This window comes from Genypterus blacodes, unplaced genomic scaffold (assembly GCF_046128005.1).
Source record: "Genypterus blacodes isolate CSIRO-AG114 ecotype Tasmania unplaced genomic scaffold, CSIRO-AGI_Gbla_v1 ptg000214l_1, whole genome shotgun sequence".
Classification (NCBI taxonomy): domain Eukaryota; kingdom Metazoa; phylum Chordata; class Actinopteri; order Ophidiiformes; family Ophidiidae; genus Genypterus; species Genypterus blacodes.
The window spans coordinates 556,227-575,008 of record NW_027467013.1 but is presented as its reverse complement, the minus strand read 5'-3'; the positions used below and the strand labels follow the sequence as shown (position 1 = coordinate 575,008).

Genomic DNA, 18,782 nt, shown 5'->3' with positions numbered 1-18,782 from the left:
ATACTGAAGCAGCATCATCTTAGTGGCTGTTGCGTGTTTTGTGTCCTGTCTTTTACTGGAAAGCGAGACAGTAGACCGGATTATCATGATCCTCCAACCAGCTGGGGCCAAATTGCACCTATTGACAATCTATACAAGAATAAATAGCCTGGTGTATAAATTTTGAAGAAATTGCAAAACAAGCGGGCGTGTATAATAGATGCTGCTTCTCTGGTCACCCCATCCAAGTTTCATCATGATTTGTTGGTTTGCGTAAGTCTTGCAAACTAACAAACAAACACATATGGGTGAAAACACCAACTGAAATCAGGATGCAGCATCAGCCCCATTAGCAAAATGTTGCTTATTACCCACTTTAGATTAGCATTTACTGATACAAATGGCTCAGTGTCATGTATAAATCAGTGAGCTGCGCCTGTAGCAGTCAGTATATCAGACACAAGAGTTACAGGACCACTTCTCGTGCCCCTTGAGACAATTTATTAATTAATGAGAAGCCGCTAAGAGGCTCATGTCTTTCTCCTCTCTGTTGGTTTCCTCACAGAAAATCAATTTGTGTCATTTCAGCTGCCGATAAATCTCTCCTACCACAAGGTTTTATTTCCCAGAGCCCTCCGTGTCAAATCTTTCACGGCATGTGCAGAAAGAGAGCAATGGGAACTGTCAAAGGAAGAGGCGATGCTTCTTCTCAACATCTTTGGAGGTTGAGATGATTTTACTTCAGGGGTACTGATGACAAAAAGACCGTTGGTTCCTCCCTCATAATGTTTAAAAGAACACTCAGTTTTTCACCTTTCAGCCCATTCAGAGCCCCCAGGTAGTTAGTGCTCTTATCTTATCCTATCATATCTTATCTTATCTTATCTTGTCTTGTCTTGTCTTATTACTTGTCGAATGTGTCTCTGTGTTAATCAGTACAACGATCAGCATTCCTCCAATCGCCTCTCAACTTGCCAGAATCTTTGTTCATGGGTCCGTCATGTGCATAGGTTGCATTTCATTTACATATTGATTTGATTGTATATTTGCATGAACACATTTATGGTAATGGAAAAGTAATGGAATCATGAATGATGTCACAGTTGTTAATGAGATCACAAATGATGTCACAGTTGTTAATGACATCATGAATGATGTCACAGTTGTTAATGACATCATGAATGATGTCACAGTTGTTAATGACATCATGAATGATCTCAGTTGACACACGCACAACCACACACACAAACACACACACACTACTGCGGGAATCATGAATAACGCTATCTTATCTTTTCTTTATATATTTCCACTGTAATCGCAGAGTGTGTGCATGTATGTGTGTGCATGTACTTCACGTCAATACAACGAGCGCCATTCCAGGAAGGAGGGTCAGGGGTCAGGAGTGAAGTATCAGGGGGAAGATGTTAGGGCAGTGTCAGTTAGAACAATCAGAGAATCCCGTCAGGTACCTGTCAGGCTGGATTTCACAATAAGCATTAACAAATGTCAAGGGTCAAGAGGATGAGCGTGTCAGCATCTACCTTCCTCAGTCTGTATTCGCTCAGTGCTACACCGCCTCCTGCAAGGGACAACAGCATTGAAGGTGATGAGGAAAGAACCCGAAGATATGAAATTCCTGCTTATGGCTTCATTTAGGCTTTTAAACAAATCTAGTAAAAATTCTGGGTGAAAATCAGACAAAAGAACATTTGCAGTGCAAACACATTTGGGTTTTTTTCAAACTTTGACAAACTGTAAGATAAGTAGCAGCTTTCTTCTCTTCATTACCAGATTGTGTCAGTGTAAGCTTTCCCTGCAGCTACAGCAGATGACCTTGTTCACCGTCGACTGTGATGACATCTCAAAGCTGGGAAACAAGCATTGTGTGTTTAGTTTTTAGGGCTGTGTGTACTTTTTGTGAGAATTGGCACACAAGAAAAACAAGAAAACAATGAGCCTCACACATACCACACATACAGCACACAGCCTCTGATTTGAGAAACAGTAAACTGAACGGAGTTAGCCACGGCTGCAGCTCCAATTACAGCCTTCACACCTAATACTGAGCTCTGGAGGAATGTTTGACACAAATGGATGCTTGACTGATTCTATAAATACATTTAACATTCAACCCTGTGATCACAGCGGCAATAAACCAGGTGGACGTTACTTCACTGATGTCACTGTGACATTGACTGATGAGATTATTGTTGATGACGAGTGCATTTAAACGATCCATTTGTTTCGGTGACATAATTACTTATTCTCCAAGAAGAAATGTATGTATGTATAAGAAACGATTTACCTCCACTGCTTTGCCTCTTTGAATGAGCAGAACTCCGCCTGTGAAATGTCTAAAGCGAGATAAGCTTAAACCAGCATCAACGGAAATATAATTCAATGCATTTTTTTAATATTTTCTCTGGCTGTTGCAAAACCAGAAACACATTTCTCTAAATATGTCCTTGTGGCACTGACGCACATACACACAGTGTTCTCTTCATTTTACAAACATTTCAGTACTTTGTTTTGGCTATGACTGGTTTAAACTGAAAACAAAGCGAAACGCCAACTGAATGTGATTTCTATTAAGCGGGAAAATTAGCATTCAGTCAGCTCAGTCGATGATAAAGCTAGAGAGAAGGCATTAAAAAGTCATAATTGTATCGGTCAGATGGTCAGAAGCGTCAAATGTGAAGATGTAATCCATTTTTTGCCACTGGGACACAATAAAGTTGCTAAATCAAATTTCTAAAGACAAAAAAGATGATCCCCACTTTCTTTGCTCTTGTGATTCTATGAGGAGGAAATATATGGACGATATTTTTCCAGTGACTTTGCCTTAATCCACCAACTGCCATTCAGACAATCTCGGAAAACATTGGCTCTGTTTGCTCTGGAGGAAAACTGGCTTTCCTCCTGTTTTGTGCCGCACGCTAATCCAATAGATTTTCTCCCTCAAACTCCAGCCAGGTGGTACACAAAGTCCATGCTACAAAAATACCATGTGTAGCGCCCGTCTTCCAGAGGTTAAAACGCTGCACGACACAACGAAATGCTGGGGGAAATAAATCAAGCGGACGCGTGACACTGATTTCTGTGCAACGAGGTATGAAGTGAACTTTAGGCTGAGCCCCCTGCTGCTGATGTATGTTCCCATCCTGGAACCATTAACATTTAACTACAAATGACTTGAATCAACATGAAGAGTAGACGTAAATATGTATGTCAGCCTCATATAAATTGGTAGTTTGACATATGTGTTGTCAGATATTTGGAGAGCCTCGTATTTTACCTCTCAATATAACTAAGATGGGGAATAGACGACACCTCCATCATCATATTGGTGGTGTCAAGTTTAGGAGAAGAATCCACATGAAGCCATTGATCCCCTGATTCGATACTCAGGAGCCACTAATGACCATTTTTAAAAATGTGCCAGATAGGAAGCAAAGGGTTTACCTCAGCATATAGTCACCGAAATTCCCAGGAACACAATTTCCTTCAAATAATTTGTCTTACTCATGTTAGGCTGCTTATACTGCATTAACATAATCGAATTCTGGTGCACAGTCTCCAATAATGCACTAATTATGACTGCTAACGAGAGCTTGCCAGGAAATAGGTCCCAGAGTACAAAGATTTGGAAGATTTGGCTGCACAGACACTCATCAGTCATCATGGGAGGCAAATGTCAGCTCATGACAGAGAAATGGCAAGCTGTTACTCAGAGGAATGAGACTTTGTCTTACAGCATGTTCTCGCCATCTGGGCTGAGACCCCTTGTGGAGCTGCGTCATATGTAGAGTGTCTGGGGAGATTCTTCAGACAGATATATTGAAATTAGGAGAAAATTGGCATAGGTCTGAAAAGAAAAAAAGGCTTTGGAATATGTCAACAAATCCATATAATTAATTTGACCTCCCCTCGTGCTCATGAATATACAAACTCTAACTACAGGGGTTGAGACCATACAGGGACTTAAAATGACAAAGTCTCAAAGTGAATTTTGCTTAATACAAACTATTGTGTTTACTTGTGTGGCAGCATGTGTGTCATTGAAAGTCGTCCAAACATTTTTGCATCTGTGTGCACTCCAACATTCACTTTCTGATGTGTTCTGCTGAAAAAATGTATCACACTGGAGAGCATTGAAGCCTGGAAATAGTATAGCACTGCCTCTTGGTGAAGCTGTGGATGAGTGGGAGTGAAAGCCCGGATGGTACATTTTGAATAGTGCACACCCTGTAATACTGATGGAATACAAACAGATGTTTGAGCACTATTTGGCCTTCACTTTCTTCATGCCAGATCCAAGAGACAGTAGTCAATTTGTTTGCCAAGCAGGCTTTCTGAATCCACGAAGACAGTGTGTTCCTCCATAATGCAGTTTGGACAAAAAGCACTTAAAGGAGACAGCTGCTGTCCTGGTGTGGTTGATAAAGCACTACACAGTACAGTATATCACCAAAATAGAGAAAGAACAGCTATTTCACAGGCTAGATAATAAAACAATTTCAATGATAACACTAAAATTGTCTTTATGATTGTCAGGGGCTAGAAAGGCACAATTGGTGCATCAACATCTGCAGTGCGGGAACTGTTGCCAGGACCCTTTCACCGCCTGGCCTAACAGAAATTACTTGAGCCGATGAAAGAAGATGGGAAGGTTTGCAAGCCAAAGGGAACTCTGACTCCCTCAGGATGAGAAATGAGAGACAGGTGGCAGCAGGGGTTAGTGAAAATAGGACACCGAATAGTGGCTGTGAAGTAGTGTGGTAACAGACATTTCAGGTAATTTAGTGCTTCTTCTTGCACACAGGGGCACTGGGGCACAATATGTAACTTTTCTGGAAATTCTCTCTTTATTTTTTCAGTTTTATGTTATTCCTCAACAACCAAAGCCTGCAACCATTGTTTAGTGTCGAATTCCTACAACTGCTGCCATTACTTCTTTTACTTCTACTTCCACTCCACCCAAGAACTATTCCTCATACTTTTAGAGAGATTTCACCTATAAAGTCATAAAGCACTAAATGGAATCTGACAATAAAAATGCTTTACAAACAAAAAAAAAGTTGAATTATCTAATAATAGTTCCCAACAAAATGTGAATTGTGGTTCAAATCCTCTTTCATTTAGATTACACAGCAATATTATAACAGTGTAGTGCCTGTGAAACATTATTGGAGAAAACTTGAGGCATCAGTTATTGAATTTCATATATTATCAACTAAACCTTGTGTAAACTTTGTGTTGAAACTATTATGTAAGACTTTGTTCCTTCGTGTTTGATGGACATTGTTTGCATTGTGCCCATGTCTCCTATAACAAGCCACAGAGTCAGCAGGCGTTCCTGCACAAAGGAGTGTGATTAAGCTCCTTGTGAAAACTCCTCATCAACCTGCACGGAAAATTAATTGTTGTCATGGCTAATTCAAAAGTGCATTAGCATAAATTGACAGCTGGGCTGTGCCATGTGCATACGTAAAATCGGAGTTCATTTGCCGGTCGGGCAGGGTGGCTGAGTCGGAGCGACGGTTAACTCACAGAGGTCAGATGAAGGAACAGAACCCCCCCCTCCAGATTGAATGCCAGCGGTGAACTGCAGCCTCAGCAGCATGGCTGACACAGGCCTTTTTGTGTCTGTTAGCAGAATTAAACAACCCCCTGAGACACAACATCAACACAGACAGGGACCCTTCTGAATATTCAAGTAGGCCCATGAAAACTAAGAGGTGCTATAACCAAGACTTTATACAAATCAGTCTGATCGGCCATGAAAGTAAAGATGTTGAGGTGTAGGAGTTAAAAAATCTATACCTGCTAAATTGTGTGTCACATATTACCGGGTGGTTCCAAGCAGACACGGCTGGGGTTGGATAATTACTATCAGGAAAACAGTCTGTGAGTAGGAAGTCTTTTGATTAAGTGCATGAAGCAGTAGAAAACTGGGAGCTATTAGTGTTGATGAAACCAAGAACAGCCGAGCCCTGATGTAGAATGACTCATGGTCAAATTTCTGCATGCTTCTTTTCTGTAATTATGAATATACACCAATAATTGGAACAGAAGAGAATTTAAGTGAACCCGAAAACTTTCTCCCATCTGTTTGATCTCCATGTTGGACTGTTTTTATCTTAGCCTCTGGTTGATGCTCAAAGGGCAACAGAAAAGACCTCGCTGCATTCACACACCGACGCGGTCGAGTTAATTTGGCAGTTATGTCCTGTATCATCTCCACTAATCCTGTGCATGGTGAGGGCAATAATGGTTCACAATAAAAGGTTGCTTTTGCATAAGTCTGGAGTGAAAAATACCAGCCATGGGCTCAAGGGCTAGTAAAATTTCCATCACAGGTTGAGGACAGAGAGAAAGAGGGAGGTAGAGGGGTGGAAGTGGGGGGTTGGTAGGGGAGGGAGGGGGGGCTGCGCTCTGAATACAGATGAGGGAGGAATAGGTCTGCGAGATGAGCAACACAATCAAGAGTGGTGCAGAAAGCCCAACACATCAAGCAAGAGGGCACTTTTGTGCTGGGAGGGTGCTGTCTTAATTAGACCTGAACCTGTGAATAACTTCAGAGAAAGCTGGCATCTGCAAAGAGACAGACACTGGTTTCCCATGGCTACGGCTAATAGCTCACATGCAGATATTCTCTTATCTCCACCTCGCTGCGAATGTTACACAGTGACGTGTCCCAAACAACACATCACCAAAATGTTTAATAATCAGAGAATGCCATCAGATGTTTTCATCTGTCGGGCACAGTTCTACTTCCCTTGGAGGAGTAATTACTGAGATTTCCAGCCTAATACGGCTGACAAGGGCAATCAAGTGAGACTCCTCACTTCTCCTTTCAGTGAAAATGAATGGCATTTGTCTCACATTGGATTTTAGACGGCTTCTCAAAGTGTGCTTCAAGAATAGGTTAAGTTGGTCTGTCAACAGCGTTCCTCAAAAATGTTTCACATTAGAATATTTCTAGCATGCAGGAACAGAGTGTGAGGTGATCTCTGACTCTCTCTCCTCTGAACGTGAAAGCCTGAGCACACCAGATGGAACGCACAAAGGTGTCATCTACCTGACAACCACCACTCATGCAGCATTCCGTGTCAAATAGAGGCATAAGATTTTCTGGACATCAAAGTAAATAGAGGTTGCTAGAGCAATTGGCACAGGATGACAAGCAGAAATGCATCTTTAAGTTCGTGTCCTCTCTGGATGCTTCCCATTTATCTTGACTGTCAAGTAAGGAGGACAGCATAATGAAAGGTGAACACTTCAGTGAATGGCTCTTTCTGCCAACCTACCATGCAATGCAGAATAATGAAAACTCTGCTCACTGGCCAGGGTTTGGCTGGGTTGTGTGTAGAAGTGGAGCGTTCATCTTGTTAATAACTGCAACACAGCCATGACTCTGACAGCTGAGTTAAAGGAAAGAGCCACAGAAAGCACCTCTCTAACCCCTTTGTCTGATTATTACAAAACAAAAAAACATTGACTATAATGTTTGTTAGTCATTATATCATGGACATTGTTTAAATTAAGTGAATTCTTGGTGTTATTTGGTCCATGTGTCGACCCAAATATGCTGCAAAACTAACATGAATGGTCCAAACCGCCACGTTCCCCAACACAATTGAAGGTGATGTCCTAGTTTCATATTTTGTACAAGCCCCGGATATATTAGACTCACAATCACCGTTTGCATTGAAAAACTTTGAGTATACAGGTGCTTCTCTCTGCTGGTAGAAGGTGGAATGGCACGCAGCAAAGTTGGTATTGTGCGTGCTTTGATGACAGTGTATCAATACAAAACACCCCAAAAGATTACAGCCAAATATTTCACAACGGATCATATTAGAGATGATGTGGTTTAATTCAGTGGAAATAAACAATCCAATGTCTGAGCGTTGAAAAAAGCTAATTTCAGTTTATACAAATTTAAAACATTTTGGATGTGTTACGCATTAAATGTTCTGCAGACGTGACTTCAAAGCTGTAGCAAATGGCATTGACTCACTTTGTAGAAACACTGCAACCCTGACCATGAAACGGCAGATAAACTATCACACGTACACATCTTTAGACTTTTTTTTAAGTCAAACATTTTAGAACAAAGGCAGGAGTTACTGGAAAAAGATAAAAGTGAACTTCGCCCTCTCCGGTCCCAAATGTGAAAACTACTCTTGCTTCATGAGTGTTGTGGATTCTCTACAGCACTTTGACCTACTACCCCATTTCCTTCACTCATTTGGATATGAAAACAAACCTACAAATGATGCTGGATATATTTGGATGACAAATGACCCAATTCTTTTTTTGCACTGTTCTATTATCAGGTGTTCCCATTCATTTGCCTAGATTATGCATTACTATTGTAGTTCAAATTAAGTTTAGTCAGGGATTCTAGATCCAGACAGTTTACCATTGAAGTGATCACCAAAAGATTCATTTGACAAAGAGAGACATCATTCCCTCAAATACTCGGTGTTAACACCATCACCTCCCAAAAAACTCATACTTACCAGTCAATGGAGGCATCACCAAAAACTTTGTGGAAAAAAATATGCCAAGCTTAGGTGGTAGTTTGAACATTTTATTTGCAAATTATAACAGTTCATAACAAAAAACACAAGGTAATTCATCAATAGCACTCAAAATGTTGCATAAGTGAGATGGCTGTCAACGGAGAAGGAAACTAAACGATGTGCAAGACAAATGTTCCCTTTTTCCAGGCAAATATATTCTAAACACAGGTGGAGACCAATTCATAGGACATCTCAGAGCAGGACAGTTCCCCCGATCCTCAACAGGCCGGGACAAGTGCAATACTACACGAGTACACAGCATTGCCGCCTCTCCCAACCTGCACAGGAAGGGGCCGCTTCCATCAGATTAATGTCAGTTCTATGATCAGTTTTGCATGGATTTGCACAGCAGTACAGTGAAAAGCTGAAAGCAAATCAGCAAAACTAATCAGAGACCCATGAGCAAGGGGACCGCACCAACGCTTTCCAAGAAGACGCATGCATTTAGAAGTACTTTAAGTGCTCACACTGCAGTAGAATTACATAAACTACCTGCACTATAAGCACTTTAATACTGCTCAAACCTGTATTCTGTATAAGATGTGGGGAGATCGACTGGACAAGGCAGAGGGAAAGACAAAAACCATTTGGACGGTAACACAGGCCACCATCAGTTTTGCATAGATTTGCACAACTTATTTTTTTCTCGGAGCGCAACTATGCAAAACTAACAGAGAACTGCTTAAGCTTGTAAACAAACTTCAAAAACGTGCGTATGCATCGGCTACAGATGAGATGAGAGTCTGAGCTCCTTATGCCAGAAGGAGCACTTAGGGCAGTAGGTGCTAGTCTACTTCACTATCTGCACTAGATGCACCTTAGCATAAGCACTAGTGGCAGGCACTTGCATCATCTGCCATGGAGGCGGGTTACCATCATCAGAATAGTGTTGAAAGTGCCTTCATTGCAGTAGATATCGTAATGACTACCTGCACTGTAAGCACTTTGACACTACAGTGACCTTGAGAGTTCAGCGTTCATCCACACAGACCAAGTCGGGGTGCGTTTGAATCCAAAATGAGACCAGGAGGAGTCCAGGGGAGATCTGCAGAAACAAATAAAGCATCAGTCACAGGAAACAATGAAACAATGTACAGAATTTTAACTTGGCAACATGTAGTACAGATGATATTTAAGTTATGATCGCAGCTGTATGTCCTGTATGGCCATGTGACAGACGGTTAACCCGTCATTTGTTTCTGCTTACATATAACTTTTTATAACTCACTCATCAGAACATTAATGGCTGCACTTAACTCCATTATGTTCACAGAAGAGTGTGTGTGATCCAGAGAGAGCAACACTTGCGCTCGTCACATTTCTACACCCATCCCCCATCCGCTAACATGGCGCCCGACACTCCGCATTTTCGGGCGATTTAACAAACACTCAGCCAAAACTGGATTAAAAACAAATTACAACCTCGCCCCCACCCGTGGGACAATAAACACAAATTATAGACGGGGGATCGGGTGTAGGCGAGTTGTGTGATCCGGATCAGCCAGAGCGCACCAAGCGTACGATGGCAGCTACTACAAACTTCACTCAACAATCCACTACACAACAAGCTACTAGTGCCAACGGGCTCCATCAAAACAGTCCCGATCCAAACATGTGCTAGCTAGATAGCACCGAGAGGCGAGCGTGTGTGTGATTTAAGTTACATGGTGGCGCGGCAAAGCAGCGATTGACCCGTCAGAGATGTTAAACTCCGCCGAGCTGTAACGTCAACACGCGGCATTTAGCAAAACAGCTAAGATACGAATGTTAAATTAGCTAGCTAGCGACAGTTAGCACTACAAGCTGCTAGGGGGGAAGCTAACTTAAACGGACCAAGTGCTAACACGCCCTACAAAATGATTATAAATAAAAATAAAAGCGTTAAATCTAGTCGACAAACATGTTGCATGACACAAACGACGAGGGAGTGTCGTTATAACAGCGACTGGCATCAATTTATTCTAAAGTTGTGGCTGCTAACCGATAGCTTAGCTTGCTAACTCGGCAGCTCGCGGGGTAGCAAAGGCGCGCGCGGCCTGCTTGCACCCCCCCATGTGCTGCTGCTGCTTTGTTCTGGGCGCACTTTTGACTGTACACACACTAAACACACATATGTTTACAAACACATTCTCAAACGTGTGTGTTTACAGCTGTCGGATACTAGCAGCTAGAATATGTAACACATCCCTAACACACTTCCCCTAAGCTACCGACATAAGGTGGAGCAGCAACACACGCGTTTCAAATCTCCCTCATTCTCCAGGTTGCCATGTGCCTCGCGCTATATTGTTTTCAAATGCGGAAATTAACGATTAAAATACTTTTACGGTGATAAATATTAAAGTGTGGCTTTGGTGTCGGTTACAGCCCGGTTCGTTTCACTTTCATGACGGTTTACCGCATCTCCCGAAAAAGGCTAACAACAGGTTTCTTGCCAATAACATGCGCGTAGTAAAGACACCAGCCTGTAAAAATCCACCATCTTCACTCACTTGTACACTTACCCGTTTACTCTCACTGTTTCAGGCGCAGTCTGAAAACACTGGGAAAGAAACCCCGACTTGACCAAATGAAATTGCAAGATAGGAAGCGCGATCCTCAAAGAACAACAACCATGTGCTACTATTTTGATTTCCTACGAGTTTGAGAATCGTAGTAAGATTGCGAAAGTGGCGCGAGTAGAGTCCGGATTGAACCATGTGGTGAATGAAGGGCGGCTCCCTTCCAGCCAGCGTAGCTAAAGCCCCAACTCCTTCATTAGCATAAATCAGCCACTTCCGATCTCTCCCAGGGCCACTCACAACTTCTACTACATTATTTACATCTTATAAGAAGCGGGAGATCAAACCTATATTATTTTTTTAACGGTTAATAATTTTTTACTTACTTTGGCATGTGATTATTCATCAAAAAGTGATGGGTTCTGGTCGTTTCGTAAAAAAAAAAAAAAAGTTAAAGTTTTCTTTACGGTAAAGTGCGTTTTCTTTTTCTTTAAATTATAATTAAATTCGTCCCCTCGTAGCTTCCGTGTAATCACGCGTGATCCGCCTGAATCAAAACATCGTCAGAATTATTACTATTATTCATTAAACAGGAGGGTTGTGTTTATCTAGTCCTTGAAAAAATGTAATTCAATTTGTTATACTAATTATCATCTGTTACCTACATGCATAACTGAATCAGACTCTGAAACCTATATTTTCATTCCTATGTTTGTATTTATTTACTCAGTGAGAGCAGTATAAGTAGGATATATAGGCTATAAAATTGGATAGTTTTTCTAATCTTCTGGTCTATCAACCAATATCCCTGCTTAACTTTTTCTTTTTTCTTTTCAAGTTATTAATGTGCCCATGTTGGTAAATGTGCAAAATGGTGGAAAGAGATGGTGCTTGTTTTTGAAAACTTCACTCAAGTATCACATTGAAGAAAACAAAGGTGTCGATTAATAAAGATCAAATGACCCAGTTTTCTAGTACACAAAAACAATTTAATGTCTAACAGCAGGAGCACCGTGATGAATAATTCTGCCTTTGTGTTTCTTATATTTCTCAGTTTTTGGTGCTATTATTTTTGAGGCTGTAGTCATTAGGTGGACCAGTGGACTGTTACTGTGGATATAGATTTAAATGTTTTCATCAAAAAGACAAATGACTATAATCAATTAAGTTATTCTTGCAGAAATGTTTACACAGTGTCTCCATGATTTAATTATACATTAATTAATTGGTATTATAGGATGCTGGTTATTTTCATCAAAAGCTGCATAAGAATGAAGCCACATTGAGCCAAAAGTGTTCAATAATTATATTACTACAACCCACACATTTTGATGTAAAATTTGAACAGCAGGTAAAGTGACATAGAAGGTCCTCATTCCTCATTCCAATGACAGCTTGATCTGCCTTAAAAAGAACAGCAGAATTCAAACAGCCTTTAGATTGGCCGGTAATCAAAGTGCCTGTTTGATGTTATGTTCTGGGCAATGTTGTGTGCTGTGACTTGCATTTTATATATAATCTAAGCTCTTAAAACTAAAATGACTTTCAAAACATCACTACAACTGCTGAAGTGAGGCTCCTCCCAGTAAGGGGCACAAGGAGTCGTTTCTCCTCATAGCAGAAATGCTGGGAATTGTCTGGCTTGACCTTGTGGTCTCGCCGCTTCACCTTTCACCTTTGGATTCATTCATGTATGAAATCACACAATGGAAGCATAGAATTTGTTATTGCACTACTGCTCACTGGCACAGATGTAAGCAACATGTCTGTTAAAGAAACACACTACAGCCACAGTTAGTAAAGATCTGTTCTATACAGTAAATTGTGCATAAACTGCTTCTTACATCCCCAATTGTGCTTGTGCAAGAGAGTAAGAAAGTCTCATCAAGATGAGACAGCTCAGAGTTTTGTCTTCAATATAATTCAAAGCAAGATCAATTGCCAGAGAGAACGAACCCAGTAACAACATCGCAGATTGTTGTTGTTTTGTTTATGGAGAGAGGATAAGGGCGTTTTCATGTCCACTGATGCTTACTCATCATTCATCTATTCTACAAGTGGCAAGTCTGATGTTTAAGTCTACACCAGCAGCAATACAGACACAAAATGCTACACGTTCAGAAACATTTCATTTCATTTTTCAAGATCATTATCTGTTCAGGCAATTTGTTTGGGGATAATCTAACATATCCCGAGAAACTGTTCAGTTAAAGTACTATTTTACTAGCAAGCAAACTATTTCAATCAAACCAAAGGGTTTAGGCAGAGGTAACACACTATTTAAACACAAAGATAGAAACTTTTGCTGTAATTTCTAGATGGGAAGATTTCATTTTCACAGGATGGTGTATGCATATCATTATGACAATGGAAGGAAATCATTTGATAAACTGATATGCATGCATTGTGCTCTATTATATCTGTGCTCTAGTGGAGTGAATCAGCGGATTAAGATGAGAAGATACAAGAATGCAAAAAAGAATTAATAGTGTAACATGTATCTCTATGTGATGTTATATAAGCTTAACATCTTACATATTCATATTCTTAAATCAGATTGTTTAGACATTGTCTGACCATCTACATTTACCTGACTTACTTTACATTTTAAATTAAGGGGCATTATAATTGAATCACATTCAATATTGTATAGTTAAGACTGTGGGATGGATATTTACTCTTGGTATTGTTTGAGGTATAAGAACAAATTGTTTTCAGCAAAACATTGTGAACTATTACTACTATTAAAAATTACAACTACACAAGACATTTAATTGTTTTCTGAGGTCAAGGCAATCATTTTTCTTTGGCCAAAGAAAGTGTATATTTATCTTTTAAATAAGTATTACAATAATTATATATTCAAGCATGGACAATTGGGAACATTGTTTGTTATGGGGACATTAAAGTCGTTGGTGTTATGTACCCAAGATGTTGTTATTTAAAATGATAAAATAATGAAACAGCATAGAGGGTAGTTTTTTTTATTCAGTATTATTACATTGAAATTATTTTGGAGTAATTGAAATGTAGATTGTATGACTTGTCTTGTCTTGGTTTCTGCTGCCACCCTTTATTTTCTCGTTCTCTCTTGGTTTATTAATCATATAAAAAATATCGTATTGTTTTGTGAGGGACTTAGTTGATGTCTTATATTTGCGCGAAAAGTTTATATACATAAGCATTTTTAAATCGCCTTTCGTCACCACGATGTTTGTGCCCTCTCGGCTACTGTAGGTCACACGCTGCCCGGTTGCTCCTCCTCCGGAAGCTCTATCGAATTGTCAAAGTAATAATACGCCGGAAACCAGTCTGATACATGACATAGCACATTATTTGGAAATATATTGAGCGTAATCCTCTGCATTTAGTCAACATACGAGTTAATGATAACAGGGATAATTCCGGTTTATTTATTTTCGTTGCGTGCATTGTAGTTTCCACTTGTGAAAGATATCGATGTTTAACTGTGCTTTTATTGCGAAGGTTAACCGGCGTTCCGATGTGGGTGTGCTCACATACTTCTCTAACATAACATGCTGCATGCGTTTAATGTCTGTCAAATACGAATCGGTTAGGAACAAGGTGTGAGAAAGGAGCTGAAGGCGAGTTGGAATTATGGAATAGAACAAACATGATGTTATTGTTGTATGATCCATTGTAGAATCTCATATATACCTGTACTAAGTGATGTATGCTCTTACTAACTGACGCCACATTTCACTTCTAAATCCTGGCTGTTCACTGCTGTAAACTGAGTCACATTTACGCCAAACTAATCAGCAATCTAGTTGCTGAAAAAAAAAGATCCCGGCTTGTGTTTGTTAGACTTGAACGTTATCTGACCTGGACGGCAGAGGCATAAAGTTTGTGTCACTGTTTGTAATCAGAAGCAAATATTTTTAATAGTATTGTAAATGTCAGGTTGAAACATAGACAGGGCCACTATTCATTCATTCAGTCAGACATTTGAGATTAAAAGTGATGTATAAGCTTTAACTTAACCCTAACCCTAACCCTAACCCATAAATCCTCTTCTCTAGTTTATCTAACTGTGTCTTAATCCTATTCTCTCTCAGTCTCTCTCTTCAGTCAGGTGGATGGATGGCTGCCCGTGTGCTCCATCGCCGGGTCCCCCGGCTCTGCTTCCTTCCGGGCTTGAGGCCAGATGTAACTGTGGCCCAACAGCTGCACGACCAGGCAGAGGTTGTGTTTGATAAGCAGGAGAAGAAGGAGAAGAAGAGATCCCACGAGGCGTCGCCCCACAGAGGCTACAAGCTGTGCTACAACCCCTCTGCATATCAGCGCTCTGTGAGGAAGATGGCACCCGCCCGGAGCCAGAGGGATACAGATGAGGATGATCTTTGCCTCTCCACGCTTGCGCCTCCCTTTTGGCAGCAGAGTGGTGTGAGCAGCTCACACTACACTGTGAGCTGCTCGCGGCATCTTTCCAGCACCAACAACACCCTGCTCGACCTCGCTTTCAACAAAGCCCCTCGACCCAAGATGCCTTCAAGGCCACGGCATCAAAGAGAACCCTTACCGGCAGAACTCAGATTCGATAATCGCGCTTTCCTCAAGAGCCGACCGGAATACGCGTCCACCAGCCTCGATCTCACCCGGCGACCTCGTGAACCCCGGTGGGAGGAGGTCTCGCTGCTTCTCCACAACGTGACCGTCCTGAAGAGCAGCATGACGCCATCCGACGTGACTAGGTTCCTCGTGGAGCTCAGCCACTTGCACCCGGGCAAGATGTTGGCAGTGAGGTCTGACCACCGCTTCCTCATGCTCCTCCGATACTCTGTAGAGAACCTGCGTCACTTCACTGACCTCCAGCTGCTGGAGGTGTTGCGGGCGTTCGTGTGGCTGGAGCTTCCCAAAGATTCCACCGTTTTGGAGCAGTATGAGGCTGAGCTGAGCCAAAGGATTGGCGGAATGACTTTACCCCAGATGCTGTTGGCGGCTGATTTGTGGCGCTGCATTGGCAAACGGGCCCCCAAGTTTTTACTCGGACTGTACGACTCTGTCAGCTTGCATTTAGGGCAGATTGAGACTCATGAACTCGTGCAATTGCTTTACATAATAGGAGAAGGAAGGCACTGCCCAACCAAACTGATCATGCCTCTAGAGAAGCTCCTCATGCGCCATTTGCCAAAACTAGTGCCGGAGGAAGTTGGCACTGTCTCCTTGGCGCTCTTTAAATCTTCTACCTCCATGTCTGAAAGTGCGGTGACTCGTATCGTGGATAAAGCCGTTTCCTATGTGGAGGAGATGAGCGATGTCGCCATCGTCAACGTGTTTAAACTGATGCGTTTCAGTTACTTGGCTCACATTGCGTGGATTCAAGCGATGGAGCGGGAAGTACCTAGAAGAGCCCCGGACATGGGCGTGGCGGGGCTGATGCACGTGACGCTGGCCTGCTCGGCGCTGCATTTCCGAAACGAGCGAATCCTCTCGGCAGTGGCGGAGCGAGTGCCGTCGCTGCTGCCTCACTGTCGGAACAAAGACACGGGGAAGCTGCTGTGGGCGTTTGGGATGATGAGGTTCCTCCCCATGCAGAGCCCCAGCTTCTACCCCAGCCTGACAGACAACCTGAGACAGAAGAAGGCCGAGTTCAAACGAAACCCTGAGCATTTTCTCACCGGCCTTTTAGGTTTGGCATTTGTGTCTCAGTTCCCAGAGGACCTGCTCGCTTTAGCTCTGAGCCCCGAAAGCGTCAACATAGCAATGGAATTCAAAAAGATGGACCTAAAGAAGGATCTGTTCACTCTAGACGGGGCGGTGGCTCTGGAGTTGCCTGACTGGACCGGCCCGCGGCTGGAGGCGTGTCTGAGGGAGGAGATGGCCGACACGCTGTGGAAGCTCGCCCAGTCGGACGTGTGCCTTAAACCCGCCGTGCTGGAGGCCGAACGCGCTCTGCAGGATCTGCTGGGAGGAGAGGAGTTTGTACGGAAGCGTATGATTCTCCCTCACACTCGCTCCATCGACCTTGAAGTACACATAGACTCCAGTGGAAAGCCGGTGCCTGTGGCGTCTGCGGCCTCCGGCAGCGTTACAGCGCCTCTGAAGAACAGTTTACCCACAAGTCCTCCTCATCAGGGCTGGGACAGAGGGAACTTAGGTGTCAGCATCACTGACAATCTCTTAGCTCAGCTCACCAATCACAAAAGGACTTCACCTCCTTCCTCTCCTTCTCCTACACTTCCTGTCCCCACTCCTCTTCACACCGTAGAGCCCGAAGAAAGCGGGAAGCTTTTCACCAGGGTCAACCTAACCGACATCATCCCTCGGCAGAGCTCGGTGGGCGACGCCGCTGTCAAACTGGCCATCCAGGTGTCTAACAGGAACCACTACTGCTACCATTCACAACAGCTGCTGGGCCTCTACGCCATGAAGAGGAGGCACCTGAAGCTGGCCGGCTACACTGTGGTGGAGCTCGGCCATCACGAGTGGTTCCCCCTGCTGAAGAAGAGCAAGGCGGAGAGGCTGGCCTACCTGCGCTGTCAGGTCTACGACGTCCTGAACTGAGGAGACGCCACGGCAAACAAATGTCTTCATGTACAGATATAATTCAAAATACTGTGATGAGTGACATTTCAGTGAATCATGTGCAAAATCAAATTTTTTGAAGTAAAAGTGTTCACCCACTTCTTTCCGAGTCAGTTGTTTCTGTCAGATTGTGATTGATTTCTTCTTCTTCAAGGTTAATAATAGTAATAATAATACTAGTAGTGATTTAGAGTTTAGTTTTGAACGTTTATCATACATTATTACTAATAAACTGTCTGAGTTCATCCCTAATACTCATCTGATGAAGAACACACTTTTAATAAGGCTTCTTCCTGCAGCACACTCGGTCTAAATGACATAAATTTAGTTTTTCGCGTGCCCTTTATCAAAGTGTTATTCTGAGTGTTTACCACCGGCCCACTCATCCTGTGAAACGATTCCTTTCACACCTTAAATTTATATTCCCACTCTCCTGCATGTTTCGCCCCGGCTCCAAGGTTTTATAATGACTTTGCTCTGGAGGCCATTTGTCCTCTTCCAACCTCATTACTGCACCGGGTGGCAGGATTAGAGCGTTGGCAGCTGTTTTTGAGCCTGAAAATGTATTTATGTTCATATAAAACTGCACTTGATGTTTGACCCACCCTAAAGTAAGAAGCATTGATGCTGATGGATCGCCCTAAGTAAGTTTTAGTTTTCATGCTGCACTGAAATGGATTGAAATCAATGGCTGCATTGGAAAGTAGGAAGTCAGCAAAGTCTTAATATTATTGTGTGCTTAGGCAGAGATGTGAAGAATTTCTGACTTTTATGACTTAAAGATTCATCATAGACTTCCAAATTGAAATAATCCTTAACCGATTCAGAAAATGGCTTAATATCACATTGGGGGGTTTTCATCTCTTGGCTGGATAAGAATCCTCACTGGGCATCAACTCAATATTTAATCCAGCCTTTAAAGAAGTATGAATTAATTAACTGCCGATTATAGTTGGAAAACACATTTGAAATGGAGGCGTCTGGGCCGGCAGAGAGGAGACCTTAGAGGTAAAGCTTGGATGCACTGAAGCGCCTAAAGTGCATTCCATTTCCCTCAAAATGATTCCTTTTCTCCTCCATTTTCTTTGTGACCCAGAAATGGATTTTAGTTTAAGGAGGCATTGACGGAGAAACAGAAAAACAAACCCCAACTAGGATT

The 18,782-nt window shown here is 42.2% G+C and overlaps 1 protein-coding gene across 1 annotated transcript; it reads left to right on the top strand.

Moving 5' to 3' along the window:
• Positions 1-14,469: 14,469 nt before the first annotated feature.
• On the top strand, positions 14,470-17,689 carry fastkd5 (FAST kinase domains 5). Its single transcript, XM_076169791.1, has 2 exons — positions 14,470-14,679; positions 15,167-17,689. Exon 2 carries the CDS (start codon positions 15,179-15,181, stop codon positions 17,600-17,602), a length of 2,424 nt encoding a protein of 807 aa, XP_076025906.1. The 5' UTR covers positions 14,470-14,679; positions 15,167-15,178; the 3' UTR covers positions 17,603-17,689.
• The last annotated feature ends 1,093 nt before the right edge of the window (positions 17,690-18,782 follow it).

Coding starts and splice junctions, on each gene's coding strand:
- fastkd5 (XM_076169791.1), top strand. CDS start 15,179: ATGGCTGCCCGTGTGCTCCATCGCCGGGTCCCCCGGCTCTGCTTCCTT.